General features: G+C 41.4%; 1 protein-coding gene across 1 annotated transcript in view; it reads left to right on the top strand.

The window, feature by feature from the left end:
- pls3 (plastin 3 (T isoform)) overlaps positions 1-19261 on the top strand; it is a 108586-nt gene that overhangs the window by 26879 nt on the left and 62446 nt on the right. Inside the window, exon 2 of the mRNA XM_067996817.1 lies at positions 16295-16403. Within this exon, the coding sequence (XP_067852918.1) occupies positions 16337-16403 (67 nt within the window). The 5' untranslated portion in view covers positions 16295-16336. The remainder of the gene's footprint in view (positions 1-16294; positions 16404-19261) is intronic.

Genomic DNA, 19261 nt, shown 5'->3' with positions numbered 1-19261 from the left:
CAAGTCTCTGGAGTGGGACTGGAACCACAACCTACTGACTCAGAGGCAAGATTGCTACCGCTGAGCCATACTAGTCGGATGAAGTTTATTACAGAATGTTTGTGCAAGGTGAGCCTGAGGTACATGTTTTCTGTCATTTGAGGACAGCTCAATTAAGGATTGAATGCAAATGTGGTGACGTTGCTGCCAGCTGTGTGTGTATGTGTTAAGTTTTTGTGGTTATCTGGATGAGGGATGTCAGTCTGGGGAAGTGGAGCACATTCGCATTTCAGGCACCCAATGTCAGCATCAAGCATTCTCAGGTCAGCCCACATTATAAGCCCCCTTTAACCTGCCCTAACAATATGCTTCAACCCCAAAGAGCGCCCCTATTGCACCAGTGCAACATGTTGCATTTCCCACACCACCAATCTGGGGGTCTGTCTGTGTAATATTGCCAAGTAGCGGTCGCTTTATTCATTTTTGGAGGGAGAACTGTGGCTGCACTTCTCGAACATTTCCTACTGGAGTTTGGTACCGTGAGCAGCAACTGCCTTCTGGTACTTCACTCAAAAATGGCCATTCGTCATCTGAACTGAGGCATCAAACGATGGCAGAAGGAGTCGCAGCCATCCTACATAACAGTGACTACATAAAGTACTTCATTGGCTGTAAGTGTTTTGGAACGTCCTGATACGACGATAAGGATGTACGTAGATCCATCTGTACTCTGCGATAAGGGCGTACACCGATCTGTACTCTACGTAGCGTCAATATGTTCTGTATTTTAAGAATTTTGTAATACTGTATTTTGTGCAGCACACAAAACGATTAAAGGCTGACGCATCTCTGTGAGCCATTATTGTGGCCATGTACTAAAAGCTTTAATGCAAAGTCCAATGTGATTAGAAACACATTACAGAAACCAGATAAATATTGACTTTCTCATGTCCTTTAAAGTTTAAGTGATTTTTGTTAACCACAGGATAAGCTTGCCTTAGGAAGTCTGGCTCTGTTAATTTTTCCCCGCTGCATCACAGGAAGCAACTTGTGCGATTTAATATATTTAGAGACTTTGGTCCTTGTATTGGTTTCTGGGCTGTTCTTGATACAACCAGTTAAAAATAGTCATTATGCAGAGCTCAAGGTTCAACTATTTTGCAAGGTTTATAAAAATGCAAAATAATTCATATTTGGTATTTTGTGTTATCTTCTTGTAACGTTGAACAAAGTAGCACGATGCCCTGAACTGCTGCACATTAGAGGCTGTGGAAGGCAAAAGCCCTGGATTCATCTCTAACAGTTGGCGCTGTGATATGGGGAGGAGTGGACTGTAGGTTTTCTTTCTGCGTGGATGGGTTGAATGGCCTTCCTCATCTGTGTCTATGTCAAGGTAAGAAGATAGTGGGTGACTTCCCTGTCGTAGACCCGTCAACCGAGCAGGTGCTGAGGAGAGGACAAGTGTTTCTATGTCGAGGGTGAAAGAGATCTCCTAACCGTGGCCATTTTCAAATGCAATCTAATGTCAGAAGCCAAAATACTCTCCTGTTCACTAGAAGGCAGAGACTCTTACCAGGGTCCGATTCCATGGGGCCTGGTCATCCTCTGCTTCTTCACCGAAGTCGCCATTCTTCAGATGAACCTAGGCATTGAGTGCCAGCGTACTTTTTGTCTTGGGATGGGTTTCGGGTGCATACGTTTTAATGAAGGGTGTGCACCGAAAACATACACGGTCTGTTCTCTCCACGGGTGCTAATGGACCAGCCTTCCCTATTTTTGTTTCCAATTTCCAGCCCCTGCAGCATTTTGCTCTTGTACTGAGAAATAGCAACACTTTATTTATATACGTTGTAGAGGTTAACAGCAGCACTGTGCTCGAACTCCCCTCGATGACTGTGAGTAGCTGAGTCACACAGACCAGAACGACCCAAGATCGATTCCCGGTCTGTGCTGGGGTAGTTGCTCGGGTTGGGGGGGAGGGGTGGTGGTACCGCTGCTAGAATGCTCAGCACACCTGGAATAAGGTGGGGTGGGAAATCAGGAACAGGAAACCTGGCAGATCGCTCTCCATGCTGGAAGTGGGTCTCTTCAGTCTCGAAAAGACATCTCAGAGGGAACTTTATGATATTTAATGGGATAGAGACAGCAAACCCAAAATAGAACTTTCCATTATAGCAGAACAAGAGGGCAAAGATTCGGGACAATGTCAGTAAATACTTCTTTACAAAGAGTGATCAAGAGCTAGAACAGGTTGCCAGAAAGAGTGATTGAGGCCAGAACATCGGACTCATTTAGCAAAGAACTGGACTGTAAAGGGAAGACGGTGGAATTGGTGCTCTGGAAGAATGACGTGAAATGTGCTGAAGGGAACCTCTTCATTCAAAGCCATCTCGTGAAACAAAAAAAACGAGATTATATGATGAGCTTGGCTGCGATGCCATCCAAAGTTGAATAGCCAGCTAACGCTCACTGTATGGGCTTACAGCTGCATAACGGCTACCTGGACAACGCACCAGAAGGCACCTATGGAACTGTACCCCGGCAACAAATCAACATCTCGGAGAAGGGGGGGTGGGGAGGAGGAGAAAATTGGGCTCCGTGCCATATTATATAGTAAATATAAAGCACTTAAATGGAAGAGATCTCGTCTTTGAAATGGTTGTTCAACTAACACCCTATGTTGTGACATGCTATTTAATGTTCTGTGCACAGCAGTTAGGAATGTTGTACAATGAGCCAGTTGGGTGTGGAAGAGTGTTCTACCAGCTGTCGCTTCTACAAAGTGGCCTTTTTTAGAAAAGTTATTTCTCTGTTTGTAGCAAAGAATCGCCACGGTGAATTAACGATTGATGATAAAATAGTTGAGTGTTTACCAGGTTGCCTGGGTCAGTGAAGTGTTGACCAGTCTTTCTAAGCATTGAAAGACTTGACCCTTTTACTGATTTTGTCTGCAAGTTATTTCCAAGTCTGGTACTGCATAGACTTGCAGAGTATTGGACTTCAGTATTTTGCCAAGTTTGAGATGATGCATCGCCTTCTCTGGCATAATATCGAGCAATCTTTATTTTTGTGGTTGTTTGTCATTTTATTAAATTAGTTCACAGTTACAAAAAAATCTTTTTTGGCAGCATTCTGTTTATAAATTCCAAAGCTGTAATTATTCCACATAGAATTGTGGGGTCTTAAAACTAAAGGTTACTTTTATTGTAAAGTGTTAAGGGGAACAAGAAGCAGACTACTAGAGACAGAGCAGGATTGACGTGTATTCTCTGCAAGGGAATGGGCTTGGATCAGGGTTTTGATCAAATGCAGATAAAAGTGAACAATCTTCTGTTTTACATCAGCACACCACATCACATCCAATTGTTCAGAATTCAAATACAGGATTCGCTTTAGTAAGTGAATTTCCCCAACAGAGTCCCTTTTTTTTTTAACCCTGTTGAAAGAATATAACTTCCTTTTTAATTGTTTCTATTTCTGCTATTTCTCTTTGTTGAAATAGGGTGTGTTGATGATCTCATCTGGGAAATATGTTTGGATGAGATACTTAGTCTGAGATTGTGAATGAGATGAATTAACATGCTGAAATGGGAAGGTGCACCCTGAGCTAATGATCTGATCGCTGGTGATAATCCTCCCTTACCGTTGAGCTGAATGAATTCTCTAAACTCATTTCCTCTTAGTGCACTTGGATTTTGTAAATAAAAAGTCTTGCATCTAGCACATCAAACACCAGAAAGTATGGCCACAGCACGTCACACCTGAAAGGGTAGCATGTCCCTCAGGCAAGAAGTCACTCATCTGTTAAGTTGCAAATACCTGACTGACTAAATGTGAATGAATCAAAAGTAGGCACAACTACCAAATGAGGAGTGAGTGCTCTAGCAGAAAATCAAGCGATTAAATTCCCCTTTCTTATTTTTAGGTGATGGCTATTAGAGACTCAAACCGGGGCGGGGGGTGGTGGTGGTGGTGCTGCACCAAGTCCCCTCCGCGGTGCTGCACCAAGTCCCCGAAATAGCCTTTTCCTACGCACTGTATCCAAACCTGTCACAATTTTAAAAGGCTCTTTAAGTCTCCTCTTAAATTTCTCTGCTCCCGTGGAAATGGTCCCAGGATCTGAATTCCTTCTCATGAATATATATCTCTGGTATCATCCTTTATCTACACTGTACGCTGCCTAGGGCTTTAGTGCCCCATCATTCTCATTTTCACCATCAATTGTAAAGATGGATGAAAAATAATTTAATATCTCTGCCATACCTTGTATCTAAAGCAGATTGTGAAAATCCACCATGGGAGGTAAAGCAAAATAATATTTTAGAAAGTAAATAGCTGAGAATGAGAGACTTGAGAAGGGAGGAACAAACAAAATGATTTGCAACCTACGCAAGTTTTGTAAAGTGGTCGGCAAATAGTATTACAAACAAATATTATATTGGCGAGGCCTGTATCTTTACCTTTCAGGTGAGCTGTGCAATATTTTTACCTGTGGTTGGTTGTGACCTATTACATTATTAAATGTATTTTTTATTAGTGATTGGTGACCGCTGTCAGATTTTAGGCTGCAGTGGGAAAACAGCAAACATCAAAAACTGCTCTCCAGGCCCCGTCTGCCTTCTCAGGTGGATGTAAACAGCCCCATGATGCTATTTCGAAGATCAGGGGAGTTCTCCCCTGTGTTCTGGGGCCAAATTTTATCCTTCAACCAGTATCACTAAAACAGATTGTCTAGCCATTATCACATTGCTGTTTGTGGGGTCTGGCTGTGTGCAAATTGGCAATACAGTACATATATTACAAAAGTGCCTACACTTCAAAAGTGCTTCGTCGGCTGTAAAGTGCTTTGGGGAGTCCTAAGGTCGTAAAAGGCACTATATAAATGCAAGTCTTTTTTATGATCAACTACTGTCTACTACTTACATAGCAAAATTCTTGCATATGGTGCACTACAAAGTTGATTGGCTCAAATTCAAATCAAAAAACAGCTCATCACTATCAAATGACATTACTGCGGCTCAGCAAGTCTCTCACCAACTTCTACCATATCCTCCGACTCGATGTCAATACTTTCGCTGGAAATACTTGTACTTTTTTAAAAAAATGGAAGGTCAGAAATAAAACAAGGTAACAAAGTGTCATCCATGTGCATGTGGTAGCACTCTCGCCGTTCAGTCAGAAGCTCGTGGGTTCAAGCCCCATTCCAGGGACTTGAGTACATAATCCAGGCTGACACTCCAGTGCTGCACTGTTGGAGGTGCCGTCTCTCAGATGAGACGTTAAACCTCTCAGGATGTAAAAGATCCCGTGACACTATTCGAAGACAAGCAGGGGAGTTCTCCCGGTGTCCTGGCCAATATTTATCCATCAACCAACATCACAAACAGATTATCTGGTCATTATCTTATTGCTGTTTGTGGGATCTTGCTGTGCGCAAATTGGCTTCTGCATTTCCCTACATTACAGTGACTAAAATTCAAAAAGTACTTCATTGGCTGTGAAGCACTTTGGGAATTCTGAGGTTCTCCAAAGGTGCTATATAAATGCTAGTCCTTTCATTATAAAGCAGCTACAAAGTACCATATAAAGAAAAATCTGGTGCATCTTTTTAACAATTGGATTCAATTTCTAAATTCTGTTGACTATTGAATTCTTTCTGACCATTAAAGAAAATTTCAAAACAATTCGATTGATCAAAGTTGAAACGAGTTTATATTTAAAAAATATTGTTACAATTCTGGAGCATATCGGACTTTTTTACTCATTTGCAGTTTCTTGGTTCTGTGATGCCGTGTGATCATGCACAATAATTGACTAAAGTTTTGCCTAATTTCTGACGTCGTATTATCACTTGATCCAGCGTAATCTTCCTTATCCAAAGTATGATTTTATTAAATTCAGCAGTGTGACTGTACTGCCAAAATATGTTCCCAGCTAACATTTCTTATAACTGCCAGTATCTTGCAGTGGATATTTTCCCAATTTTTTTTGTGCCTTCAATTCTCCAGAGTAGACCAGTAGAGGAGAAAAACATTTCAACTCTACACTGCCATGCAAAGTAACACGTTCAAGCCCACATCTACTCAGTACAGTTAGTGATTCTGTTCTCTTAGAATCTGGGAGTCTTGTAGACACTCCGGGAGTAAATGCCTCTCTTTTATCACTTTGAATTCTTTTATTTGATGTGGCTGTAACATATTGCATACCAAAGATGTTAATATTTCTAAATTCTTGCTAGCTTGCTGTCTTTGCTGCACAAACCTTGACTGTGTCAGATGCAAAGGCTTTAGGCTTGTGTTCTGAACTTGCAAGATGACTGCAGTATTTAGAAACCTTAAAATTTATACAGTAATTCATCCAAAGTGCATTAATAGAGGTGTTGAAAAGCAGATCAGTTCAGTTACTGGGAATTAGTGACAGGAAATTTGCAGTTGTGAGAAAATGTATGTATATACTGACGGTGTGCGCTGTTGTAAAATGGAGTTGCTGCTTTTTCCTACCTAGTTTTAAATTGAGATCTATTAGTCGACCATCTGTCCCATTGAAGGTGGGGAGTCAATAGTAAGGGAGATTTTAACTATCCCCAAATAAATTGGCAAGAAAAGGTAGGTAAAGAGATACAGGGAATGGCGTTTTTAAAATGTGTGCAAGACTCCTTTCTTACCCAATATGTAAAAAGCCCAACAGGAGAGGTAGCACTGTGGGATCTAATAATAGGAGATGAACCACAACAGATAAGAAAAGTAAGTGTAGGGGAACATCTAGGCAATAAAGATCACAACAAAATAAGGTTTAAGATAAAGATTGAGAAGGACATAAGTAAGACAAAGACCAAAGAAATAAATGGGGAATAAAGATTATTTTAAGGGGATGAGAATAGAACTAGGGAAAATAAACTAGAAAAAATTACTGACACAAAAGTGAGAAACATTTAAAACAGTGATCAATAGAAACTAGGAGAGAAATATCTCACTAGAAAGCAAAAACAAACTAGCCAGTAATGACGCATCATAGATGAATAAAGAAATAAGGGCAAAATTAAAACTAAAGAAAAAGGCATACATTAAGCGCATAGACAACAAAAGAGAGGATGACAAAAGGGATTATGAAAAGGTTAAGAAAGAAGTCAAAAAAACAATTCGGAAGGCAAAGAGAAACAACGCAATTAAATTATCAAGGAATGTAAAAAGAAATAGCAAAGTTTTCTACAGACACATAAATAACAAAATAAAAATCAGGATAGGGATAGGGCCACTAAGGGATACACAAGATAAACTCACAAGTAGTGAAAGCGAAATGGCAGAAATATTAAATAATTACTTTGCCTTAGTATTTACCAGGGAGACGAACATGGTGGGCATGACATTAGAAGAAGAGATCAATAAAGATAGAATGACATTTAAGATAGAAAGGGGGGAGATAATTCATAAATTAATCAAACTTAAAACCCCTGGTCCAGATGGATTGCATCTGTGCATATTAAAAGAAGTTAGGGAAGAGATAGCAGAGGCACTATTACATATGTATCTTAAAAATTCATTAGGAAAGGGAATAGTGCCAGAGGACTGGCGGACAGCTAATGTGATTCCTATGTTTAAAAAGGTGAATAGAACAAGTCCAGGGCACTATAGACCAATTAGCTTAACATCGGTGGTAGGAAAGATAATGGAATCCTTAGAGATGTAATATAAAAATATCTAGAAACCAACACTATAATAAAGAATAGTCAGCACGGATTTCAAAAGGGGAGGTCATGCTTGACCAGCCTTATTAAATTATTTGAAGAAGTAACCGGGTAGATAAGGGTAATACAGTAGATGTAATATATTTGGACTTTCAAAAGGCCTTTGATAAGGTACTGCATTGTAGACTCATGACTAAGGTCAGAGCATGTGGAGTCGGGACAAGTAGCAGAAAGGATAGCAAGCTGACTACAAAACAGAAAACAGAGAGTAGGAATTAAAGGTAGTTACTCAGACTGACAAAAGGTGGGAAGTGGTGTTCCACAAGGATCGGTGCTGGGACCACTGTTGTTCACAATTTACATAAAACGATTTGGACTCTGGAATCAGAAGTACAATTTCAAAATTTGCGGATGACACCAATTTGGGGGGTATAATTAATACTGAGGAGGACTGTGTCAAAATATTGGAAGGCATTAATAAACTTGCAGAATGGGCATGAAATTGGCAAATGAATTTCAATATAGATAAGTGTGAAGTGGTACATTTTGGTAGGAAGAATAACGAGGCCACATATTGCTTGGAAAATAAGAGTAAATCGGGTAGAGGAGCAAAGGGATAGAATCATAGAAAATTTACAGCACAGTAGGAGGCCATTCGGCCCATTGTGTCCGCGCGGGCTGAGAAACGAGCCACCCAGCCTATTCCCGCTTTCCCACATTTGGTCCGTAGCCCTGCAGGTCACGGCTCTTCAGGTGCACATCCAGGTATTTTTTAAATGAGTTGAGGGTTTCTGCCTCTACCACCCTCTCAGGCAGTGAGTTCCAGACCCCCACCACCCTCTGGGTGAAAAAGATTTTCCTCATTTCCGCTCTAATCCTTCTGCCAATCACTTTAAATCTATGCCCCCTGGTTATTGACCCCTCTGCTAAGGGAAATATGTCCTTCCTATTCAATCTATCTAGGCCCCTCATAATTTTGTACACCTCAATCAAATCACCCCTCAGCCTCCTCTGTTCCAAGGAAAACAACCCCAACCTATCCAATCTGTCATCATAGCTAAAATTCTCCAGTCCTGGCAACATCCTCGTAAATCTCCTCTGTACCCTCTCCAGTGCAATTACATCCTGTAATGTGGTGACCAGGACTGTGCGCAGTACTCAAGCTGTGGCCTAACTAGTGTTTTATACAGTTCCAGCATAACATCCCTACTTTTATATTCTATGTTTCGGCTAATAAAGGAAAGTATTCCATATGCCACCTTGACCACCTTATCTACCTGTCCTGCTACCTTCAGGGATCTGTGGACATGCACTCCAAGGTCCCTCTGTTCCTCTACACCTCTCAGTATCCTCCCATTTATTGTGTACTCCCTTGCCTTGTTTGCTCTCCCCAAATGCATTACCTCACACTTCTCCAGATTGAATTCTATTTGCCACTTTTCTACCCACCTGACCAGTCTATTGATATCTTCCTGCAGTCTACAGCTTTCCTCCTCACTATCAACCACTCTGCCTATCTTTGTGTCATCCGCAAATTTCTTAATCATGCCCCCTACGTTTAAGTCCAAATCGTTAATGTATACCACAAAAAGCAAAGGACCTAGTACCGAGCCCTGCGGCACCCCATTGGAAACTGCCTTCCAGTCGCAAAAACACCCGTAAACCATTACGCTTTGCTTCGTGCCACTGATCCAATTTGCCACATTCCCTTGGATCCCATGGACCTTTACTTTTTTTGACCAATCTATCATGTGGGACCTTGTCAAAAGCCCTGCTAAAATCCATGGAGACTACATCAATTGCGCTAACTTCATCAATCCTCCTTGTCACCTCCTCAAAAAATTCAATCAAGTTAGTCAGACGTGACCTCCTTAACAAATCTGTGCTGACTGTCCTTGATTTAGTCCGTACCTTTCTAAGTGACAGTTTATCCTCTCCGGATCTGGGGGTCAAATATACAAATCGCCAGAAGTAGTGACACAGGTTAATAAGGCCATAAAAAAAAGCAAACAAAGCACAGGTTCATTTCTGGAGGCATAGGATTGAAAAGCAGGGAAGTTATGTTAAACTTATATAGAACCTTGGTTTGACTGCACTTGGAGCACTGTGAACAGTTCTGGTCTCCATATTATAAAAAGGATATAGAGGCACTGCCGAAGGTGCAAAAAAGATTTACTAGGATGATACCAGGACTGAGAGGATATACCTTTGAGGAAAGATTGAACAGGCTGTGGGGCTCTTTTCTCTAGAAAAGAAAAGACTGAGCGGTGACCTGATAGAGGTCTTTAAGATAATCAAAGGTTTTGATAGGGTAGACGCAGAGAAGATGTTTCCACTTGCGGAGGAGACCAGAACGAGGTACCATAAATATAAGAGAGTCACTTATCAATGCAACAGAGAATTCAGGAGAAACTTCTTTATCCAGAGTGTGGTTAGAATGTGGAACTTGCTACCACAAGAAATAGTTGAGGTGACTAGCATAGATTCATTTAAGGGGAAACTAGATAAACACATGAGGGAGAAAGGAATAGAAGGATATGTTGATGGGGTTAGATGAAAAAAGGTGGGAGGAGGCTCGTGTGGAGCATAAACGTTGGCTTGGACCAGTTGTACATGCTATGCAAGACCAAATAGCATAGAAATACAGGGTAGGGTTAATTGGAGCAGGGAGTGCAGATGTAATTCAGTCCCTATTTCAAAACCATATATTCTGCCCATATTTTTATACAATACTTTGATTTTATAGCCCTATTTACAAATAAACAGAACTTCCTGCAATATGAGAAGGAGAGAAGTATTTCATTGGAGCTTCTTTGCAATATAAGCTAGGCAATTAGAGAAGAAAATCAGGTGTTGCAGCGCCACCACTAACAGAAGGGTGTGATTACAGTGTGACAAGTTTACATAGGCAGCTTCCATTATAAGTGTGGACATAGGAATTTATAATGTCGGGGGTGGGGGGGAACTTGACAGAAAAGTTTGACAAAAATGTAACTACAGGAAGTAAGATTTTGTAGACAGGAAGTGCTTGCAGATGTAGGATTTTTAATATATTATAGATGCATTCTTTATAACCAGTCTTGCGTGGAGCATGCACTTCCTGTAGGTATAACTATCTGTAGCACTTTCTTGTCACTTTACCTTTTCACCTGCCATTTTGTTTTCAATAATTGGAGGGCATAGAGCTAAATGTGAAGTTTGTAACAAGGCATGTAAAACTGCTTCCTGCTGAATCAAATGCACACCACGTTTTGGAATGGGAAGGGGGAGAGGACAAGGAGAAACACTTAACACAACATGCCAGGATTTTCTTTTTGCAATTGATAACAGGACTGGGCATAACAGAAGTCTTGCTGTCAGCAACCAGTAGTTTTGAATGTTCAGCTGGCAAGGCGCTAGATGGCACAATGCTTAAATCTATAGACATTCTTGTGCTTGCAAATAGTGGGAGGTAGTGAAAAAGAACATTAGAAGGAAAGAACAAAGTTACTTGCAACATTAAACAAGTTTTGTAAAATGGGGTAGGTCAGTAGGTTTACAAATATAAACTTGTGACGGTTGAACTGTTACCTTGTTTAGGATGTAACGAGGCTGTGGTGAACATCAGAAACATGGCCCAGACTTTCTGCAAGCAACATTGTGGGAGGTTTGCTGGTTATTTCTCATATGTAGCTAACAGCTAAAGAATTAAAGGGTTAAAACCTCTTCCCAGCACTTTGCCACCAACGTTATGCTCTTTGTACAATGGAAGAGCAGAGTTTGTGTACTCACGCTGCTGACCTCGAGACATTTTTGCTTTGGTTTTTGACTGAGTATAAAACCCCAGAGGCAGAAAACAGCAGTGTGTGTACATAAGCTGCATTCCTGAAGTTAACCTCTAGCCTATCAACATTAATAATGGATTGTGATCACCAGTGTTCTTTAGCTCAGACTTTGTGTGTCATGATATAATGCATGTTAGTGTAAGCAGTAGAGCATTGGGGCAGTTACATTGCACTAAATGTAAATATTCTTTGCTTTCAACTTGTTTTCCCCGTTTCTCTGTTCTCATGCCCTCGCAGACAGCGGCTTATGCTGCTGTGTAGGTACCAGCTACCCTTGCCCGAGTGGCCGTTCTTCTTGTTTAAGGCTAGACGAGCAGATGTTGAAAGGCTAACTACCATCCCAGCTCGGTCTGTCTTCATCTGACACCCATGCATGTGTACCTATCTAGAAGGGAAGGATGGGGGCGAGGGGTGGGGTCAATGGAAAATGATCAGAAACAGAACCTCTGACTTAATTTCTCCCTTCCTATCCTCCCACTCCTACATGACCAATTCTTGTGCACCACTGAGAGCCACAACAACACCAATTTGCATTTATATAGCACCTTTAATGTAGTAAACATGTCCCAAGGTGTTTCACACAAGTGTTATCAGACAAAATTTGACACCAAGCCACATATGGAAATATTAGGAGAGATGAGAGGTAGGTTTTAAGGAGCGACTTGAAGGGAGAGAGGTAGAGAGCTTAGGGCCTGGGCAGCTGAAGGCATAGCCACCAATGGTAGGACAATGGAAATCAGGGATGTGCAAGAGGCCAGAATTGGAGGAGCGCAGTGATCCTGGAAGGGTGTATGACTGGAGGATGCTACAGAGATAGGGAGGGGTAATGCTATGGAGGGATTTGAACACAAGGATGAGAATTTTAAAATCGAGGCAAGCTCAACATTAACTGGCAATCAAACATGACATCTTCCTCAACCATGTGGCTTGGCAGAACATTAGGCAGTGCATTTACCCATCAGGCAGTAGGGTGGGGTGGGAGGGGGATCTTGGTTTCAAATGTGACCCATTTTAAAAATAGTCATTGATTAAATTTTGGTTTAAATTTCAACTGATTTCATAAAAAAATTTCAGCAGAACTCTCGTTTGTTTTTCTGTGAATCTCCTAAGATTTGTCTGCAGCTCTTTTAAGCTACTCATTCAGATCTTTTTTTCAAATGAGAATCCAAAGTGAAGGTCCAAGGCCCATGGATTAGTTTATTTGTTCCCTCACTGCTGCTCATTATTTTCATATCTGCCTCTTGCAGAATACCATGGAATAAATCGCACTTTAATCCAGTCCCTGTCGCTGTAACCTCCTCCAGCCCTACAACCCTCAGAGAACTCTGCGCTTCTCCCTCTCTGGCCTCTTGACTATCCCCCACTTCCTTCGCCCCACCATTGGCTGCCGTGCCTTCTGCTGTCTAGACCCTAAACTCTGGAATTCTCTCCACCTCTATCGGCAAGGTGGGGCAGTCTTTGAGATTTCTGTTCTGCTTTTTCTCTCTTGATCAATTTATTCAGCTGCGGTTATTCTGGTTGGTGTGGAACATTTCCTATCTCACTCTTTCTCCCCCCCCCCGCCCCCCCCCCCCCCCCCCCCTCAATCAGACCTGGTACTACATCTGGTTTACTTGTACCTGCCATCCTTCTGCCTCAAAGGTTTGGTGTAATAATCTGTTTCCTCCATCAGTCTGAAGCACCTTGACCCAGCCACCTCTGCTCATAGCCTATGTAAATCCACCATTGCTGATACTAAACAATCTGTTCAAGTGTCAACTGTTGTATTCCTGCTCCTTTAGTAGCTCCTCCTGCTTTTGCAAAACTTTTGTGACTCCTCCTTTCTACCTTCCTTGTATCTGTTGTGTTTGAGTCGACTCAAACATAGAATATGAACAGTATCAGTGCTTTATTCCCAAGTATCTGACTCATTGTTTCACTTACTGTTTCCAATTATCTCACCAGCTTGACATGCTTTCCCCTTAATCAGTCCCTGCCAGGAGGCATTGACCTCCCCTCCTGGTGTACATTTTACATAACTGACATATAGCCTTATTTTGCCAATAAGCAGATAACCCTCTCTGAGAGAGAGCTGACCTTTTTGTATCACTCCTCCTTCAACTCTTATTGATCCTTGTAAAGACTCTCCTTTCATTGATCTGTTCTGTTGTAGCATTATGACCAACCAGATTTTATTCCTGCCAGATTTGACTGATCTTCCCCTCTCTGGACTTCAATAAGATCCTAAGTCCCGATGATATTCCCCACGTCATCCTTAAAATGTGTGCCTCCGTACTTACCCTATGCCTGCTCTTTAGCCTCTTCCTCACCACCCACCTTTAGCTGGTGTTCACCCTATCACCTAATGAAGGTACCCTCTAACCACCACCCTATTGCCCTTACATTGTTGCTTTGCAGAGTTGTAGAAGCTGCTGTTACCTATCAAATTATCCATTACCTTGAAAGTTCTGACCTAATCCATCATTGCCAGTATGGTTTTCAACATGTTGCCTGTTAGTACACTTAAGAAATCTACTCTTGAACAGTTTTAATCATTTGCCAGTAGCTTGAATATCTTCAAAGCATTTGACAGACTCCAACAATGTGCACTGGCTCTCTGTGCCAAACACTGCAACTCCCAATAACACTCTCGGGAGGCTTTTCCAACAAATCTCTCACATTCTTAAACATGATACAAGGATAGCTTTGCTCCCTTTATTGATCCCTCTCTTGTGTTTAGTCTCACTCTCTCATCAAGCTGTGGTCAGTGTTCCTCTGAACTTTCCTCTCATTTTTCCCAAGTTGTAAATACCTTATCCTATGTACTATTCCTCCATCCCACATGTTCGCTGCACAGAAATTAAGACTGATTGCACAATCCCCATCTCTAACTCATTCTTTCACAAGACGTTGAAACTGTGGATCTCTTTACCTTCCTCAGTTTTTCCTTTCTCCTACAATCCTCTTGGATCATCTGGAATGTGCCGTCTTGAACTAGTTCTTTGCATCTGTAAGTTAAAGGTAAATGGCCGCTATGTATATTTGTCATTTGCTGCAGTTTTATTCTGTTGATGGACTGAGGTCTCGGCCCAACTGTACAGACCATAAATGTGATTTTCACATTGGGGGAAGTCAGGAGTCAGAGCCAAAGTCACAACTGAGTCTGTTGTATGTGAATATAGCTGTTCTGATGTTGCAAGTGATCTCCAATTGCACCCAGCAGTACAAAGGAAGCACATTTGGAACAAATTGTAGCAGAATCATAGAACTGCTTCCACTGTAAGACATAATATCATTTAAAGGGGATCTCAGACTGTGTGTGACCAGCTTGGTGTCTGGGTTCTTTGAAAGCCTCTTGTGATTGGTGGAATGATTAGATATACGTTTTGTAGTTCACCCCTCTGTCACACTCACTAATTTTTTTGAACTTCAGAATTGTCAGTTTTGATCAAATTTCCTCCTCCCTTTTTCCACCTGCACCCCCCCCCCCCCCCATTCCCCCTCCGCCCAGTCTTTGTTATGGTTGCCCATAACGGTGCATATTGAGATTTATGGCAGGCTTGAGCTGTACTAAGAAATCGGGGTTGTCAGTGCAAAGTGGTTTCTGCAGGTCACAGACAGCTCAGTGATGGCTGGCTGTTGTAAGATGTGACACTCCAAATTTACTTTCTCTCACATTGTTTTTTGGAAACACTTGTATGCTAACAAGAGTTGAAGGGAAAGGTAGGGTTCCTAAGCTTTCCATTCACTTACAAAGAGTGGGCAATGCAACCTCCCGCTCCTCTCAGTGCAGTGAAGGCAAATGATCTCAATGGGCCATTTTGGTAAGTTTTAAAATGGACCAGGTAGAAGACTTGACATGACCCTCAAAGCCAGTAGTTGCCACATTTACTTTAATGCCTATTAGCGTGCAGTTTGTTTTGTTCAGAAGTATAAAGGGGTTTGCCGGGAAAAGTCTGTACGTGTTTGAATTTTCTGTGTAAATATTTGAGGCAGGGAATGCATTTTTATCACAGACGCCTGTTTGGAATCTTGTCTCAGTTGGTGCGTAAGGGGCAGGAATGGAGACTATTTGAAAAAGTTCTTCCATCAGTGGGATAGGTGCTATACCAAGAACAATACTGTGCAAATAGAACCACGGGTTATATATGTCAGTGGCTCTTCTGTGGCGCTGTTCATGGGAAGATAGGAGGATACGCTGTTCTAATATGACAAAAGCATTACACTGTGTAATACATGATGTATCATTCTGAGAAAGTGCAGCTGTGTGTAACTTAACCTGTCCCTTTTAAGACCATAGCAGTAATTGCTGTACCTTTCTAGATCAATTGGAGGCCAATTGTTCTTGGGCGGGTCAATTAAATGTCAGATTGGTTTTCTTATTAAATATGAGTCCTGAAGTTGATTATAAGATACCTTCTGTTGCTCTGACTGTTTCCCGGGTAGATTGGAAACAATTGGCCTTTTTTAATACTTTTTTTAAAGTGTGATGCAGAAATTTGCACATGGCAAATGAAACACATTCCAGCAGATCACGATCTTGTTTTTCCCTAGTTCGTGGGGTTCTTTTTTCTAGTGTGGGTCCAGAGTCTCATACTTCAGAGCACATGTCCAGGGGACAGATAAGCCCTTGCGTCCCCATAGGGCAGTTGTCTTGCACAGTAGTTGTGGTTCCCAGAGCAGTGGGATGCTGTGGGACTATGTTCATATTAGACGTAGCAAGCTCCGACACTCCACATTGCTTCACAAAGCATAACAAACCAAGGATGCAAAATGATTTTGGTGTTTACAGTCTTGGATTAATGATTTTTCTTCTCTTCCCCTCCAGCTTGAATCAGTAACCTGAAGTCAGATTATACACGTAAGCAAAATGGACGTCGTAACACATATTGCCAAGGATGAGCTGGAAGAGCTCAGAGAGGCTTTTAAAAAAGTTGGTGAGTAGTTCTTGGATAGTTACTGCCTCCCGATCTGCTGTACAAAGCAAACAGTATCCAGTCACCTACATACATCTCCACATCATACATAAACATAGGTATTTGTTGAGGAAAGTCCAAGTGACATGCAGTGTCTAGCTATGGTGCTATGAGGTTCTGCACCCCACAATCAAACTGGCCCTTCTAATCGATTGGTGATGTCTCTAGGATTTTAGTGACGCACAGTGGTGGGTCTGTGAAATTTCCATACTGTATCTACTTGAACTGTGAAGACCAGCCAGTTGTTTGGCTCCCTCGTACTACAAACTTCAAAACCAATTCCTCTGAATTTGTCAATGCTGCGAGTCGATATAATTATTCATCCCACTTTATCTTTACATGTCACAGCCAGGGTGTTGAATCCATAGCATAAAATTAACAACCCCACCCCCCCCAAACAAAAAAATAAATCACCTAATCAAACCCACCTACTTTTTTCAGAGTAGTGTGGCTTACTGGCACTATATCAAACAAGTTGTTGTAACCTCAATGACCAGTGATTTCAGTGCAGTCAGCCACTTGCCACTTTAACTAGTATATTTTATTAATATTGTGCACACTAGGTGCACAGGCTGGCAGTAAAAATTAGTGTGCAGTAACATTTCCCTTCCTTATTCTTGGGAGAGTTTTGGGGGAGGGAATTGTTCTCACTTTCGCCGTCAGCTGGTAAAAGATCACTCGCGCACAGAAATAACAGGCTTTGCTGCATTCTGGGACCCTGCCTCTAGTTCAGAAAAGCTTGTGGCTCTTCAGATTATTTCTCCATTACAAGTGCAACTTGCTGTCCTGGGTCGTACTTCAAAAAAATTTCAGTCTGGCTATCAAACTGATACATTTTTTCCCCATGTATACGTCTTGAGGATTTTTTGTTGAAAGGAGCCAGGACTTATGATAAGATTTGTCCGATTTTTATGTTTACTTTCATTTATATGGACATATTGTGGGATGAGGAGAGATACAGATCCATTAGTTAGCTATTTATATCTCCCTTTGCATTTGCACGTGTCACATAACCTGAGTTATAAAGCATGTTTGCTTGTTCACCAAATCATCCACTTCGCTGCAGATATACTAATTTCCACTTTATCTGTTGGAGCAAATTTAAGGTGGTTCCTTATAAATGGTCGGATAGGAGTTGACCAATTTGTAGGTAGTGGTTTAGGGCCATATTGTGTGTATATTGGATAGCCATTATTAACTTGGAAAAAAAACACAAAAATACACTTGTGTCTGACACTGGTCCATAACCAATGGACTAGTTAATTTATAAATAAAACAGCACAAATTCGAGTTTGTGACATCAGTAAACCTTAGTTAGGTTAAACTTGTATGTTTTTCTCCGCTCCCAGTTCTTCATAATGGGTCGTAGCTTCCTCAAAACTGACCACACGTTCCGACCTCAAAAAGCTTTCTGTAAGGGAGAGTCTGGGTTAAGCTCTATCAATTATGTCACTAGTTGAACCTCCAAAGCCAAAGGAAGTCATGATTGATTGTTACTAATTTTAAAATTCCCATCCTTGTTTTCAAATCCCTCCATGGCCTCGCCCCTCCCTGTCTCTGTGACCTTCTCCATCCCTACAACCCTCAGATCTCTGCGCTCCTCCAATTATGGCCTCTTCCGCATCCCTGATTTTAATCGCTTCACCATTGGCAGCCATGCCTACAGCTGCCTAGGCCCTAAGCTCTGGAATTCCCTCCCTAAACCCCTCTACCCCTCTATCCTCTTCTAAGATGTTCCTTAAAACCTACCTCTTTGACCAAGTTTTTGGTCACTGTCCTAATATCTCATTGTGTTATTCAGTGTCAAATTTTTGTTTGATAACGCTGTTGTGAAGTGCCTTGGGCTGTTTTACTATGTTAAAGGCACTATTTAAATGCAAGTTGTTGTTGCTGAGTCACTTAAAAGGATGGCAGATATCCATAGTCGTTATTTTTAAGGTTTACTCAGGGTCTTTGACATGTGTTTTTTCTGTACATGATTTATAGTTTGTACCTTGATTGCATGTTTTTAATTATAGGATCAGGAGTAGGCCATTTAGCCCCTCGAGCCTGTTCTGCCATTCAATGAGATCATGGCTGATCTGTGACCTAACTCCATATACCCACCTTAGCCCCATATCCCTTAATACCTTTGGTGAACAAAAATCTTTCAATCTCAGATTTAAAATTAACAATTGAACTAGCATCAACTGCTGTTTGCGGAAGAGAGTTCCAAACTTCTACCACCCTTTGCGTGTAGAAGTGCTTCCTAACTTCACTCCTGAAAGTCCTGGCTCTAATTTTCAGGCTATGTCCCCTAGTCCTAGACTCCCCAACCAGTGGAAATAGTTTCTCTCTATCTACCCTGTCAGTTCCCCTTGATTTCTTGAAAACTTCAATCAAATCACCTCTTAATCTTCTAAATTCCAGGGAATACAACCCTAGTTTGTGTAATCTCGCCTCGTAATTTAACCCTTGGAGTCCAGGTATCATTCCAGTAAATCTATGTTGCATTAACTCCAAGGCTAATATATCCTTCCTAAGGTGTGGTCTAACCAGGGCTTTGTATAGCTGTAGCATAGCTTCTACCCCCTTGTATTGTAGTCCTGTAAATATAAAGGCCAGCATTCCATTAGCCTTTTTGATTATTTTCTGTACCTGTCCATGACATTTTAATGATCTATGTAAATGGACGCCTAAGTCTTTTTGGGCCTCCACTGTTACAAGCTTTTCACCATTTAGAAAGTACTCTGATCTATCCTTTTTAGCTCCAAAATGGATGACCTCACACTTGCCTACATTGAAATCCATTCGCTACAGTTTTACCCATTCACTTAACC

This window comes from Heptranchias perlo, chromosome 15 (genome assembly GCF_035084215.1).
Source record: "Heptranchias perlo isolate sHepPer1 chromosome 15, sHepPer1.hap1, whole genome shotgun sequence".
Taxonomy (NCBI): Eukaryota; Metazoa; Chordata; class Chondrichthyes; order Hexanchiformes; family Hexanchidae; genus Heptranchias; species Heptranchias perlo.
Note: the sequence above shows the minus strand (reverse complement) of the source record. Positions and strands in the feature narration are given on the sequence as shown.